At 36.7% G+C, this 16,662-nt stretch overlaps 2 protein-coding genes and 1 long non-coding RNA gene across 3 annotated transcripts; 1 reads left to right on the top strand and 2 right to left on the bottom strand.

Moving 5' to 3' along the window:
* Positions 1–644: 644 nt before the first annotated feature.
* Positions 645–3,953, bottom strand: LOC147474632 (rRNA biogenesis protein rrp36-like). Its single transcript, XM_086583035.1, has 9 exons — positions 3,724–3,953; positions 3,501–3,646; positions 3,361–3,427; positions 2,840–2,892; positions 1,558–1,612; positions 1,377–1,451; positions 1,151–1,271; positions 1,023–1,069; positions 645–926 (listed from the first exon to the last, which is right to left on the bottom strand). The coding sequence occupies exons 1-9, from the start codon at positions 3,802–3,804 to the stop codon at positions 825–827; spliced, it is 747 nt and encodes a 248-aa protein (XP_086439161.1). The 5' UTR covers positions 3,805–3,953; the 3' UTR covers positions 645–824.
* A 1,861-nt stretch (positions 3,954–5,814) lies between these two features.
* Positions 5,815–6,422, top strand: LOC147474631 (uncharacterized). The gene is made up of 2 exons (XR_015209460.1): positions 5,815–5,948; positions 6,199–6,422. It is a non-coding gene; the product is annotated as an uncharacterized LOC147474631 (long non-coding RNA).
* Positions 6,423–15,099: 8,677 nt separating this feature from the next.
* Positions 15,100–15,843, bottom strand: LOC147474630 (uncharacterized). The gene has a single exon (XM_086585134.1). The coding sequence runs from the start codon at positions 15,841–15,843 to the stop codon at positions 15,100–15,102; it is 744 nt and encodes a 247-aa protein (XP_086441260.1).
* Between the last annotated feature and the right edge of the window lie 819 nt (positions 15,844–16,662).

Below are 16,662 nucleotides of genomic sequence, written 5' to 3'. Positions count from 1 at the left end.
CCAATTCCAATCCAATTATTTTTCGAAAAAATCAGATATCAAAATTTTGGATATCAAAACACAAATATCTTAGCCAAATTCGGAAAAATATCGGATTAGAATTCGGAAAATTTGGATTTTCAGAAAATTTGGATTTTCGGAAAAAAGAGACACCCCTAGTTTCTCCATTGGAATGAGTGCCAACGGAGTAAACCCCGGCCACAAATAGAGGGTGATCCTATAGTCATAGGGCTGTCAATGATTCTATACATTGAACATGGAAAATTCCAAACTGGGAATTTTCTGGGTCACCCCCCAGCAACTCACACAAATGCAACCAAAGTATTTCCTGGAGTCATCAGGGTGTAGTGCCTCTCGTTTGGGAAAGGTCATGAGCTGACAGGCAAAGTATTTACTGGTAATAATCCTCATAATATATTTGCTTTGATAAAAAAGGGGGCAACATACAAGTATTTACTGGTAATATATTTTCTTTGATAAGCCAAAAAAGCATCTCCACTTTAGAGCAATACAAAACTCTCAATTTGCCCAAATCACAGAATCCTAGGTTGAATACTTGAGTTTCCATGGCCTTATGGGGTGCAGTAAATAACCGATCTGATTAGCAAGAGGTTGAACTAAACTGAATCCTTCGTGCCACGTCATAAAAAAAAATGCAAAGAAGATTTATTCCATGATCGCTATGCCTGAAACTGAATCTACTCGGCTATGCATTACCTCAAAATTTCCAAACCCATCCTGGACAAAAACACCGCTGGTCACAGGTGCATTCATCCAGGACCAAGTTCTTAATCATAACAAAAGGCTTCACTTTGATAAAATTGTTAGTAGTTTGGCCTACGGTAAGGCACATAGCGATGATCTTTAGAAGCATTTTTCCTCCGCTTCTTTTCAATGAAAGCTTCAAGTTTGCCAGCTCCAGCTGTCTGCAAAATTTGCAACATAAAGGGAATTCAGAGAAGAACAACAACGATTCCACTGCTTTCAATAGTATTAACTACACATTGAAATTCAAAGCATACCTTGAGACTGTTAAACTTCTTCATAAGATCTCTCTTACGTATTTCCGCTGCAAAATAATAATTTAGTCAGGCTTTGTTGAGAGAGAGAGAGAGAGGAGGGGGGTGGGGGGGAAGAGAGAGAGAGAGACATTGCTTAAGATGATATAGGTGTTTCCCTTCTTTTGCAGCTTCTCTCTCGCTTCTCATATGCTCGGCCACAATGGCTTTGTCTGCAGCGTGTTTTGAGGGTCCTGCTTTCAGTTGTTTATCCTAAACAGTAACAAATGAAGACAAAAATGAAAAATTGGGAAATTTTGATGAGTAATGAAGGAATTATTTTCAATAGAGCCTGTTCTAGATTATAGGATAACTTACTATGGAAGATAACCGATTCTTCAAGTCAGCAATGACTTCTGGGTCATTTGATTTCTTTAATAACTTCTTCAGTTCCTAATAAAACCAAAAAAGCAACATGCTTTAGCAAAGTAATGGCAACAGAAAGACACAGATTGTTAAGATGTATGCATTGTTTTTTCGTTAAAATCATATATATAACCTCTTTCTCAGCAGGAAGTTCAGCCTCATAAATAAAGCTATATCTTCTCTTGAACCTAAGAAAAACCACCATAAGCAGGTGTTACATACAATAATGGCTTCATTCCAACATCTGCAGGAGACACCCATAACCAGTATCAAATGAATATATTTTAATAAATAATCGCTTCAACACGACCTAGCATTTGGAAGAAATCCCCATAACTAGTATCAGATTAATGTATTGTTCGACCTTCTCATTAGGGCAAATGTAGATACTCAATCGATTATCTTCCTACATATCATTAAACTACTAGGATTGAAACGAGGGATCTGATAAGAAGTATAGTACCATTTATGACCTTCAGTTTCGCAATAAATCTCACTTTTCCTACTGTCACCAATAAGTGACCTTGTAATTTAGAATGTGTACTTCCATTTCATCAGTCATTAACTTTTAAAGCTCGATATAAACCCTAAGGAGTATATGTTTTAAAGACAAAGGGGAGTGAACCTCTTGAAAAAGAGCACCAATGCTCGAGCGGTAGGAAGGGCCATCATCCGATATTTATACCTTTCCAATCAGACTACTTGAATCGGTGACAACAAGGGACATGGAAGTGGAACAGATAAGAGCTGAAACTTGCAAGTGAAGGTATCACTCTGACTGAGGTACGGTACCAGCATTTTCTAAAATATCCAAAATGTCCGCAACCAATGTTGGTTTTTGAGAAACCAAATTTCTTAAGACTAAGGTTTTGTACCTTTGCCAGCAATACAAGCAAGTGAAGCAACCATTCAACCATTAATTACTTCTCATAATTACATTTTATTAACAGCATTGAACAATGACGGTGAAGATTCCAAACAATAAATTATATATCAAGTCCTGATTCCAAACAAGTACTGTTCACACAAGAAAGTAACAGTTGATTTTTTAACTATTTACTATAACAAGAAGAAAAGTATGATAAGTAGGTTATCACCCATCTTTTGATTTGATACCAATATACAAATCAGCAAGGTGAGGAGGGAAACTCGCCCAAGAAGAATCAAGCAAAGGGAAAAGGACTTGTAGCACAATGATTCCGACGATTACTACAACAGGCAATGAAGCAGAGCAAAAAACAATAATCACAGCGAGCTAACCAACATATTAAAACTAACAGGCAGACCAGAAAGTACAAGTGATGGCATTGAAGAAGGATAAACCAAAGCGTTCTAACATCCTACACATGTTTAAAAGTCCGGGGTATAGCAAATTTACGAGAACAAACAAGTATCAGAGAGTGATAAAGGCTCACCAATCAGTATCAAGATTTCCACATAATGATTCAAAGCGAGGATCACGTATCACCTGAATAAAGAAACATGTCATATTATCAGACTAATAGTAAAACTCAGATTATATTTTACTACATAATTATTATATTTTACTACATAATTATAAAACTCCAAGTCTTACGCACCACACTAGTTCACTACTAACATTCCTTTTAATTTTTTAAACTCTTCAGTATATACAATGATAGCTTAAAGCCCTTAGCAGAGCAGCGTGGAGCAAACACAGGTATGTATCTCGTGAAACCATTTTACGGCTCCTCAATCCTGTCAGTAATTTATTTGATCACAGATTTGCTGCTTGATACGCAGTTGGGCTACAGTCAACACTATGGTTAGAAACTTTTCTCTGTCATTTTGCCGTAGTTCTAGCTCATTGGTTAATCTCGTTGTATCTCTACAGGACAAAGTTACAATCAACAACAAAAACTCTTGGTAATTTCAAGTCACTGGCCATTATTAAAAAATAGAAACTGCAGCTCACCTGTTTAGGCACTTGAATCACCTCTCTAAAGCGACCAACGGGCTTCTTGCTGCTGATCTCCATTGGCCTTCACCATGATTAAAAACAAACATATAAGTTTAAAAAATTGACTACACAATGAGGGGATAAAAAACAAGTACCTGTTCTTATTAACCCGGCCGCCCATTTTGTCTTCTTTAATCTTTTGATGCACAGGATGAAAACCATTAGAACGTGCTTTCTGAAGCTCTTCAAGTGACACATGAGCAAGTTTGCTCTCTATTTCTCGTTCTATCTCAAAATCCTCCTATTTAAGAAAAAATTTAGTCTAACTAATGATTTATTAATAACAAAAATATCACAATTAAGTTGTAAGATACCAACCTCTTCTGAGGACGATTCATGTTCATCAAACTTTTTTTTACTTGAAGTAAATTCCATATTGTCTAATTTTAGTTTACCCATTAGACAGAGAGAGAGTCGAAAAATGAATATATATATATATAGAGAGAGAGAGAGAGAGCACTTGCTGATTTGGGAAGGATTTTGTAGGCAGTGGCCAAAATAGGAGCTTATGGTCAAAGAAGAAGCCAGTGAGCCGATTAAATTGGATGTAAATCGGTGACCCTTTAAGGCCTGGACCTATTAGTACAACCACCAGGCAGGAATTAAGCCCATAGGAGTATAGGACAAGGGTAATCTTTATAGCATTACCAATGGGTTGTGTAAATTTACATACCCACATAGACTCCACAAAGGAGCCACATGTGTTTTTAAAAGAGATTTACACAATGAATTTAATGGGTAAAAAACCAATATTGTTAAGTCTGTTTAAAAACTTTAATGTCTGATATCTGCTAATCTGCTAATTATTTTCTGTTCAATTATTCTTCAGTGTTATTCTACATAATGTTTATTCTATATACTGTTCGACTTAGTCTGCAGTATTGTGATCGACTTCGTCTAGGTACTGTGTAAACAAACCTATGAAATAAAAAGATGTTTTTGAATCAAATTTAATTAGTTATATACGTTTTGGTATAAGCTTGTTACTGTTGGAGTTTGGGTAAGCCGATTTTTATTGGGTTTTGGGTTGAGGTGTTGATGTATGTCGGGTTGATATGGGTTGTTGTTTGAATTGGAGATGGTGACTGATAGGTTGGTGGTTTCGGTGGTGTTTGGGAGTTGTAGAGGAGCTGTCGAAGCTCCAAAGGTTGTTAATGGCGTCGGTTTTGGATTTTTGCAGTATGATGGAATCATGAATTGTTATGATAGGTGTGTAGGGGTTTGAAAAAGGATGAAAACCGCTGGGTTATTTTTAGTTATAGATGGCCGGTGGTGGCTGCATCGGTGGTGGAGGCGCTGGTGGAGATTTTGTGAGGAAGGAGATGAACAGTGAAATTCGAATTTGGGCTTGGGCCAAATCGTGGGTTGGGCTTGTGTGTTAAATTTTAGATTTTATTTTTTGACTTAAGTTTAGACTATGGGTCTTAGGCTTTGGGCTTTTGGGATAGAGGAGTTTAGGCCGGGTTGACCAATGTTGACTGTTGACCAGAGTTGATGTTGACTTTTGACCAGGAGTTGACTTTGACCATTTGACCCAAAATTTGACTTTTTCCTAAAATTATGATTCGGTCTATTAGGATAAGTCTAGGACTATTAGCATTCTAAATATACTTGTGTACGTGTATTTACTGCTTTGTGATTTTTCAGTCTTTTACGATACACAACGTTATGACACTTATACATCCATGAAATTAATAACGCATAAACCAAAAATAATTGAATCAAGATTTTCCTTCGTTCTCTGAAATAATTTATGCAATAAAATTTCAATAATGCGTAAACAAAATTTACCACACCCTCTTAGAGCTCTCCACGCCTCAAGTTTTGGAATTTAGTTTTATGACTGATGATGTCATATGTTAGGTGGGCATTTATTGAATGTGCCATAAATGGCCCGTTAACGTTATATAAGGGTATTCATTGAATGTGTCATGAATGACCCGGGTATTCATGGAATGTGCCATGAATGACCAGATTGTTTTGACTGCCCTAAAGAGGAACTAAGGTATTCCCCTTGCGGGTTAGTTGTATTCCTTGAGTGTACGGGAATGTAGGATTGGGTATTCCTTGAATGTGGCAGGAATGACCTAGGGCATTCATTGAATGTGCCATGAATAACCCGTTAGTGATATGATAGGTATTCCTTGAATGTGGCGGGAATGACCTAAGATATTCATTGAATGTACCATGAATGACCTGAGTTTTTGTGCCCAAAGAGGCTGTGAAATATGTGTATGAAAGCCCGTGAGGTGGCTATGATATTGTGGTATTCGGGGGAGAGGCACACGAATGTGTGGTTTGGCAAATGTGTGGAGTGCAAATCGTGGAGTAGGTACTAAAGGGTGGGTGTATAAGAAAAGTAACTGATTAATTGATAAGAGAAATTGATTTGATTACGCGAGTGTGGCTGGGTTTACTTTTGAATACATATAGGATATCTACATAGGTTATATACAAGTTCTAACTTTCTTTTGCAGGAGGGTAGGACTTAATAATATTTTGTGCAGGGACGCGGTCCTACCCTTATACAGCAATGGATATTGGTAAGTATTAATTCAAGTATTTAGATATTAAAACGAGTTATTAAAATGAGTTAATATAATGGAAGTTTTGCTTGGGAAAGAAACTATGCCGGTTGAGAATGATTAGGTTAGGATAGAGTTAAAGTGTTAGTTGGATAAGAAAAGATTTTAAATGTTTATATGTGGTTAGTCTACTCATACTAGCAAATTCCATTTTGCTGACCCATGTTTGCTTTGTTTTGGCAACGTGGGTGTGTTCTTGGGAACATAGGTGGAAGGCAATGGAACCGCGGCGTGTGATTGGGATTCGTGTCTGGAGCAGTCCGTTAGTTTTCTTTTAGGTCTGATTCTTATTGGAAGGATGTAATAACGTAGTTTACCTTTTGCATGGCATGAGAACATGGTAGCGAGGAATTTTATTTTGAGAGTTTGTTTGATGTTTTATTTGGACGGATGATATCTTAATAAAGCAATGGCGGATAATTATTGGGATTATTTTAATTTAAGTTGTTTCTTTTATGACATGGCTTTTAGGGTTTTGTATGTGTAGTATCCTCCGTCATAGTCTGGGTTTTTAAACAAGTGAACCTAGTGATGTTTGAGATATTTATATTTCAAATATTCACTTTGTTATTGTTTAGAAATTCGGGCTGTGACATGTACCGATGAGTATAGATGTGCGGTCGAGATGGATTGATATGTGCCTATAGGAGGCACATGGATATATAGCAGTTATATGTCTATTTGAGTTGGCATAGAGTGCAATAATAGTGTTCTCCGTAATGATTGTGGATGGTTGTAATGGTGCATATATTACGGCGGGAAGGGGGCTTAAGGATAAGCTAGTAATTATGACAGTAGTAGGTGATGATGATCACAAGCTAGAATCGAGTGACGAGTCACTGATCTACTGAGTATGCAAGTGCTCTGATATAGCGAGTGCAATGGGTGTTCGTATGTCGGGGGTCGCGTTATGTTGAGGGAGTCGTTGTGCGTGCACATCTCGTGACTGATAGGATATCCCTTACAATATTCAATAGTGAACCAATTGAAACTTTTTGCAAAATGTGTAAAAACAAATGGTGTTTGCTTCCCATTGGTTTAAAATAATGAGAATGCAAAACTTATGGAATTCCATTTTTAAAGTGGTAGGTAGTTAAACTAATTGATTTTAAAAATGTATAAAACTATTTTTTATTTTTAAACATGTGTTTACACATTTTTAAACCAAAAGTGTTTTTACACATCTCTATTGGTAGAGAAATTTTAGAATTGGATGTTTAAATTTATACTAAAAGTGGTTTACAGTTTTACACAATCCCCACTGGAATTACATAAAAATTGGAAATTGTATTTTTCAACCCTTACTTTAGTATTTTGATTTTTTACATAGGAGCATGGAAGGAATTACATAAGCAGACTGAAACTTGGATGAAGAAACATCACTGTGGTTCAGGTAAGATTATAGATACCATTCTGACTCAGGATAACTACCAGCATATATATTGTAAAATATCCTAACAGGCTTTCTCTTAAACGGACATGTTTGTCGTGGGGCATCTTATATAGTGGCCTAAGGAAGAAGAAAAACTGAAACTTTTCAACCTAAATTGCGCGAAAATGATAAAATGTGACCTTCACTTAAACGAAAAAGAGCTTTTGTTGAAGACTTATAATTCTGTCTAGTATTGCAAATCAAACCTGAAACATTTACCTGGGTACTCAAAAACCCTAATAAATCATAGCTATTTATTTCTTTATATAAAATACTTCAATAAAAAATTGTTTTTAATTTTTAAAACTAAGATGGCTCACCGAGTGAACAAGGAAAAAGACGAAGAAGAAATTTTTATTTCAATTCGATTTCTTCAGAATCGGGATCGCCGCATATTTATTATTGACGAGTGTGATAACAAAAGTTATACCGGTTAACAAACGAATGCCTTTTGCATAATAACAACTTGTTTTAGTCTATTGTAATAGTAGGACACGTATCTGTTCTATGTTGGAAGTTGATACGGAATACAACGTGTCGTTTATTTAGTGGAGGAGTAGAGTGATGAAGTGACCTACCCGGCCTGCTGCATAGTTAAGGCCATAGTACAAAATATCAGGATATGACAAAATATCGACTCCTGATTTACAGATATGTATCGTGAATATATCACCTCTATTTTGGGGATATTTGACATTGTTTCATATATAAATATCGTGGATATATCCAAAATATCGATAAATATCATGGATATTATGGATATTTCTTGATATATCATGATATATAATTTATATTTATTTGAAATATAATGGTAAATATTAAATAAAATTGTTACATACACAAAATATCTCCAAATATCGCAAATATCGTACATATCATTGAAATATTGCCGATATTTGCAGTCTTATATATCTCTAAACATATCATGATATTTATGTATATTTTGTTGAAATATCGATATTTATCGCGATATATTATGATATTTTGTACTATGGTTGATGCGATCTTAGAATGTATTAAATCAAACATCCAACTTATAAAATGAATAGAATCTTCGAATGTATTACGAAATGATGAGAAAGTGACCATTGATTTGTCACGTGTGAGAGTATGAGGATGACAACAACCCCACGTATGAACTTTTTTTTTATCAGTAAGCGAGGTTTTTAGAGAGGTCCCCTACCCCTTTTTATTAATAATAAACTTATGATTACATTCGTATATATTCTTTTCCCATTGCATCATCATATGCAATTTTTCTTACTTCCTCCTCAAATAAACTAGGTACCATTTCAAAGAAGCTTACATTAGGTACATTAGTAGCTATTGCATCTGCTAGTTGATTTGTTTCCCTATACACATATACTAAAGAAAAATAAACAAATTCTGCTTTCATAGCTTGTATGTTCTTCATCAGTTTCTTTGCACGCCATGGGTACTTGTCTTTGCTAAAAAATGCCACCACATTCTCTAAATCCGTCTGTGCCTAGCTCAATCCTACTCATGCCATGCCTTCCAGCCAACCTGATTCCTTGCTCAAGGCCTTACAATTCCACTAGTGCTATAGTATTGTAATTAGAGATACCATGCGCTGCTGCTATAACTTTCTCCGTGCTGTCTCTAATCACTGCTGCCCATTGCCCTTTGTTGCCTTGTACACTCCCATCTGTGCCTGACCAAACTTTTAAAAAATCTTTTAATGAATATATTTCAATTCTTTTATATTTCTTCAGTTCCTAGTAATGAGATGGAGTACGGGTTGCTTGTATTTGGTAGTGTCCTCTCTATTAGTCATTGTCACCAAATTCGGGAAAAAAAATGCATTTAAAACCTGAGATATTGGCAAGGCGTCTGGTTCCAGTTTAAAACCCGGGTTTTAAAAAAAAACGCGTTTTAAACTTAAAAACCGTTTAAAACCCGAGATTTTGAAAATCTCCCGTTTAAAACTTTTTTTTTTTTTTAAATAATCTAAAAGAAAACGCGAGAAGAAAAATAGGTTTTGGAGTTTACCTTTTTGAAGAGTGGGCTAATGATTGACTAATTGAGACAATTCTATTTTGCTTTGGACTATTAATAATTGGAAATTTTAAAGTTATTAACTTATTTGTAGTACTTGATTATGCCATTATGGTTGGTAATTAGTAGTATCTTATTTAGATATGTGTTTTGGTACTGAATCTAAAACTTCTAGTATTTGGATGAGTAATTATAATTTGATACTTTCATGTATTTGAATTTTCTTTCATTTGTATTATTATTATTTTTATTTTATGTACCTATTTTTTTTCCACTCTTATAAAAAATCACTCCTTATCTATTATATTCTTTATCATCGGTTTTTACCGTTTCTTTTACGTTTTATACGTTTTAAACCCGTTTTACCGTTTTAAACCCATTTTTTATGCCTTACGTTTATTTACGTTTTTTTTTTCGTTTTTTTCCCGATACGTTCCGTTTAAAACACAAACTAAGTTTTTTTCAAGTACACCGTTTTAAACCTATACCATACTTGGTGACAATGCTATTAATATTTAGCAAGCTGGAGTGTTGGACAGCTAGCCTGGACTTGGTTCTTCAATTGGAAGCGAGTTGCCATTGGTTTACATATTGGTTTCTACTTTAGTTTATCCATTAACAAAAGTATTGGTGGGGTTATTACCTTTTAGCTTAGCACTAGTAAAGTAGTAACTAAGGGTGTCGATGGGTACCCGTTTAACCAGAACTAGAACCGGAACCGGGAATCGCAAAAAAAATTATGGTTTAGGAACTATTTAAAAATGGGTACTAAAAAATCCGGACCATATAGAATTGGAACCGAATGGTTTTTTAAACAAAAAAACCATATCAGAACCAGACCGGAGCTGAACATTGTCATATTTTTAACCTAAAAAATATCAAAATAAAAAATATCAAAACTCAAAACGTTCATTTATATATTACTAAATTTTATTTCTTAGTGTAATATACAGTTTTTATAGTATTTAATGTTATAAATTATATAAAAATATAGTTTACAACCTTAAATATATAGTTTTATTTATCTTATTATTGAATGACATAATTACTTATATGAATATTTAAAAAACGACTCGTTCGTGCGATATATATTTTTATGTTTTTAGTACACATTTTTTAATAAAACCAATAAAAAATAGTGTAAATATTAAATATCTTAAGAACCGAAATGAAGAACCGGAACCGAGAATACCCACTAAAAACCGATGGTTATGGGTATGGTTCTACAATTTTAAGAACTGCAAAGAACCGGAACTGTAAAATTAAATGGTTCTTGGTTCTTACGACACTAAGAACTGGACCAGAACCGAATCGTTGACCCCCCTAGTAGTAACTAGTAACTAGTGAATTACGTATAAAGAAGAGCTAACAAACTTGCAGAGTGATTAACCATTCAATTCTTTACCCAAAAAAGATTAACCATTCAGTTGCATACATACTCACTTGGTACTAGTACTAGTGTACTACACAACATTCTACCTCACCTCTATCAAGTTCATATGCCTACCCCTATTAGGCGATTGCATTAAGAAAACTAATCAAGTAAGAGGTCATAAAATATTAAGTCAAAAAGTACCGTTCCAGCATCTCAAAATGTTAATTCATTGTCCACCAATTAAAGTAAAATATCAGTTGAGCTCCAGTTCTCGAGTCTGCTTAAATAGCTAGCATGTCGGCATTTACACATATAGATTTTGATTTCAAGGTGGTACAATCTCAGACTGTGCACTTGACAAAGACAACCAACCCTGATAAATTAGAGAGAGAGAGAGATTTGAGAATATTTACTTGATTGATTTCTAAGGAGATTACAATTGTTTATATAGAGATTACAAGTTCTAAATAGAGATTACAAGTTTAAAATAGAAACAAAACAGTCGGTGTGTATTTGATTAACATGAGGCGCGGGGCGCGCTCTGTTTGTACTAGAGCAGAGCGCGGAGCGTGCTATATCTACTGGACAATTGTTATGCACGAGGCGCGGGGCGCACTCTATTTGTGTTATGTACGAGCGCGAGGCGCGATCTACACTATGACGTGAAGAACAACTTCTAATACTCCCCCTCAAGTGGGAGAGTGAATGTCAAGAACTCCCAACTTGCGAATTAATCTCAGAAAGGTGTCCTTGCCGAGAGATTTAGTGAAGGCGTCAGCCACCTGATCTGAAGATGGAACGAACGTAAGAGATAGTAACTTGGCCTGTATCTTGTCGCGTAAGAAATGACAGTCCAATTCTATGTGCTTTGTTCGTTCATGAAAAACTGGATTTTGAGAGAGATGAAGGGCGTCTTGATTGTCACAGAACATGTTCATCAGAGAAGGATGAGAAATGCCTAAGTCAAAGAGAAGATATTTCAACCATTGAAGTTCACACGCCATGGGTAGTCATAGAACGATATTCAACTTCAACAGAAGAACGGGATACAGTGCTTTGTTTCTTTGTCTTCCAGGATATAGGACTAGAGCCAAGAAAAGTGCAATAACCACCAGTAGAACAACGAGTGACAGGGCAGCCAGCCCACAGAGTCACAGAAACTAGAGATGTGTAAAGAACTATTAGCGGATAAGAGAATCCCTTTGTTGATCGAACCTTTAAGGTATCGGCGTATACGATGATCAACATTTAGATGTGGAGTCCGTGGAGACTGCATGAAATGGCTGAGATAATTTATAGAATAAGTGATATCTGGACGTGTAACTGTGAGATATAAGAGACGCCCACTCAAGCGACGATAGATAGAAGGATCCTGAAGTAATGTGCCATCATCAGTATGGAGGTTGATGTTTTGTTCCATAGGGAACTCAGAAATACGACCACCAGTGGTACCATTAATCGCATTTAATGTCCAAAAGACATTTCATACTGTAAGAAATAATCCTTCTTTGGAATGAGCAACCTCGATACCCAAGAAATATTTTAGACGTCCCAAGTCCTTGATATAGAACTTTGCTTCTAAAAATTTCTTCAAGTTCTGAATGAGAGATGGATTGTTGCCTGTGATCAAAATGTCATCCACATATACAAGGACAAATGTAGAATTAGAACCACAAATATTAGTGAATAAAGAATAATAAGACTTAGACTGAGTGAAGCCGGTAGTGATAAGAATGGTAGATAGTTTGGCAAACCATTGCCGAGAAGCCTGCTTGAGTCCGAATAAGGACTTATTGAGGCGACATATCCTGTACTCTCCCCTGTTTTGCGAATCTAGGAGGTAAGGTCATATAAACAGTTTCATCCAAATCGCCTTTGAGAAAGGCATTGTGGACGTCCAGCTGATAAAAAGTTCAATGTCTGATAGCAGCAATGGAGAGAAGTAATCGAACAGTGACTAATTTAGCAACGGGTGCAAAAGTGTAACCCTTGGCCTTCAATCTTATTGTAACCCTTGGCAACAAGATGAGCTTTGTAACATTTAATAGAACCATCTGAATGATATTTAATCTTGAAAATCCATTTACAACCAATAGGCTTATGATGAGAGGTTGACAGAACAAGATTCCATGTGTTATTTTGTTCCAAAGCTGCAATTTCAGCAGTCATAGCAGCTCTCCATTCTGGAATTTTGACAGCTTAAGAAAAAGATGTAGGAACAACTGAAGAAGACACTTTAGACAAAAAAGCTTTATGACAAATAGAAAAGTTAGTGTCAGAAACATAGAAAGTCATAGGATATGGAGTGGACGACCATGTTGCCTTAGAGTCCGAGTGGATGAGGTTGGCCAAATGAGGGACTGTAGGTGCCTTGGTGAGAGTAGGACAGTGATAATCTTTGATGAGAAGTGGTGGGGGGTTTCGTACTCTAGTAGATTGAGGTGAGGTAGGATGGTTGGGTTGTGGTGGCTGAGGGAGTTCCAAAATTGCAGGGGCCGGAGCTGTCTGAGGTGGAAGAGTGTCAGTAGGGAGGGCGCGGGCGTGCTCGATTTGTGGTGGCTAAGGGCACAGGCGCGCTCCGTCTACTGGAGTGATAGGAGATGATTGAAGGTCGAATGTCTCATTGTCAGGGATGGGTAAGGGATAAACTGGCAGATGGGATGGTGAGGAAGATAAATTTTGATAGGGGAAGACATTTTCATGGAAAATCACATCACGGGAAATATAAATTTTCTTGGAAGATAAATCATAAATGTGATAGCTTTTCTGAGCATAAGGATAACCAATGAAGATGCCAGGTTTCCCGCGGTGATCAAACTTATTTTTAATGGAAGTGTTGTGAGCAAAACATAAACAACCAAAAACACGAAGGTGGACAAGAGTGGGAGGTATTGTAAATAAAAGCTCATGAGGTGATTTGTCATTTAACAAGGTGCTAGAAATTTTGTTAATGAGATAGCTTGCGGTGAGTATGCATTCACCCCAGAAGGATAATGGGAGATGAGCTTGAAAATGTAACGCTCGTGCAACGTTGAGTAAGTGACGATGTTTTCTTTCAACCACAACGTTTTGTTGGGGAGTAGCAATGCAACTACGTTAGTGGATAACCCCATGTTTTGAAAAAAAATTGTTGCATGTTATAGGATATAAATTCGGATCCATTGTCGGATCGAAGGACTTGGATTTCATGAAAATAGTCATCGATGTTGTTATGGCCAAATATGAGTGACTGTATTGTAGAGTGAAATTGAGTATGAACCATGGCAAAAAAAGATTGTAAATGCATGGCAGTTTCGGATTTGACAGTCATAAGATAAATCCATGTAGCACGATTAAAAGCATCGACAATAGTTAAGAAAAAAACGAGCATTGGAATAAGATGGTAAATGAAAAGAACTCCAAATGCCACAATGAATCATTTGGAAAGGTCTAATAGTTTTTATTGAACTATGAGAAAAAGATAAACGTGTTTGCTTAGCTTGCAGACATATAGAAATGAAAGGAAACTACTTAGCTAAAATCTGCAAAGGCATGGAAGAGAGATGTCCTAAGCAATAATGCCATAAATTATTGGCGGTGGAGTTGTGGGATGAACAAACAGAAGCTAGTTGGAGATGGTAGAGTCCCCCTTTAAGCCGTCCCAATCCAATCTTCTTCTTCGATAACTGGTCCTGGAAAAGGCAAGAATCATTAGTGAACGTGACAGAGATAGAGTGAGATTTGACTACTTCACTAATGGAAAGCAAGTTAAAATGAAAGATGGGAACAAACAGAACATTGTCAAGACGCAATAAAGGAGATAGAATAACACTACCAACATGAGTAATTAAATGGTATGTGCCATCCGGAAGTTTAAGAGTAGAATGTGTTAAACAAGCATGATAATGAGAAAACAGATGTAATGATAAACAGACATGATTGGTAGCACCAGAGTCAATGATCCATATGGATTTAGAAAAACACGAGAGAGATATACCTGTCAGATTTGCTTGTGAAGTGGTACTACCTGAATCAAGCAAACTGAGAAGTTGGTTGTATTGTTCTGTGGAGAAAACAGGAGAAGTGGAGCCTGTAGCAACCGAATTGGCTTGAGCAGGCTTGGGTGGATAACCGTGCAGTTTGTAACATGTACCAATATGATGTCCAACTTAGTTACAGTGGTTGCAGAATGGACGAGGACGTGCGCGCTCTGGTTGCCCTATATCGGAGGGCGTGCGCGCTCTTGGCTGAGGCGAACCATTGTTGTGCTACGGAGGTTTAAACGGGCCTAATTTTGATGAAGGAGCTCAGTTGGTCTTCTGAAAGTGAGTACTCAGGGCAGCAGTGTCTGGAGCAGAAGGAAGAGAGAGTGCATGAATCTCTTGTTGCTTCTCCTCCTGTCGGATTAAAGAATAAATCTTGGACATACGAGAAAAATGATCCATTAAGAGAATTTGATTGCGGATGGATTGAAAACGAGCATCTTGGCCTTGCATGAATTTCATAGAACGACCATCTTCAACCTCTTTGGCAAAAATAGATGCATGACCACAAGTACAAGTAGGCATAGTAGATAAAAAACTTAATTCATCCCAAAAAGATTTAAGCAAAGTGAAATAAACAGATACCGGACGATTGTCTTGCTTGAGAAGAGTGACGCAATCCTTCAATTGAAAAACCTTGGGTGCATTAGTTTGTGAAAAACAATCACCTAGATCTTTCCAGATTTCGGATGCAGAGTCGGCATAGAGGATGCTTCCATGGATATCTGGAGAAAGAGAATTCAGAATCCATGAAGCAACAAGGTCATCACATCGCAACCACTTGGAATTTTCTTTAGGAGTGCTGGGAGGTGTGATAGAGCCATCGACAAAACCAAACTTATTCTTTGCTCGAAAGGCTCTAGAGATAGACCGTAACCAAGTCGGATAATTGTCACCAGATAACAGAGGAGATACGAGAATAGCTGTGGGGCTATCTGAGTGGCGGACAAAGAAAAGATCATCAGAACCTGGAGGAGAGTCATTACTGGTGTTTGAGGTGTCGGCCATTGAGAATTGAGAGGAGGCGGAAGCTTAGAGTGGTTAGGGTTAGGGTTTAGATCGAAATTAGCTCTGATACCATGATAAATTAAAGAGAGAGAGACATTTGAGAATATTTACTTGATTGATTTCTAAGGAGATTACAATTGTTTATATAGAGATTACAAGTTCTAAATAGAGATTACAAGTTTAAAATATAAACAAAACAGTCAGTGTGTATTTGATTAACACGAGGCGCTGGGCGCACTCTGTTTGTATTGGAGCAGAGCGCTGAGCGTGCTATATTTGCTGGACAATTGTTATGCATGAGGTGCGGGGCACGCTCTATTTATGTTATGTACGAGCGCGGGGTGCGCTCTGCACTATGACGTGAAGAACAACTTCTAATAAACCCTTTGTCAATTGGTTATAAATAATCATTGTCAAGTGCTCACTTACCAATACTGATTCTTCAACTTCACTTTCTCATATTTTAGTAGACGTCGCTTGGTGCTTAACATTCCCTATGCAGAGCACTATGTAATTTGCCCTAAGTTCTTAACCTATGCATGCTTATTGTAGGCTCTGAACTATTCTAGATGTGTCTTCTTCAGCTTCAATTGCAAACTTATCTATCTTATTAAATTTGATAATTTTTGTCACAATTTAGGACAGAGCCTCTTCTAATATCTCCTTGTTACTCATGTATTATGCACTCTTTTGGTCCTCGGGCTTTCTTCCATACTAATTAATTGATAGTTTCAGCTTCGCCTCTCGTCTCTCCTACTCTACTTGTTTCAGTACAACACTTTGTTGGAATCTCTTGTGTATTTCTAAATACTAGTGTGT

The sequence above is a fragment of the Coptis chinensis genome, chromosome 9 (genome assembly GCF_015680905.1).
Source record: "Coptis chinensis isolate HL-2020 chromosome 9, ASM1568090v1, whole genome shotgun sequence".
Lineage (NCBI taxonomy): Eukaryota > Viridiplantae > Streptophyta > Magnoliopsida > Ranunculales > Ranunculaceae > Coptis > Coptis chinensis.
This window is presented reverse-complemented; position numbering and strand designations above follow the sequence as displayed.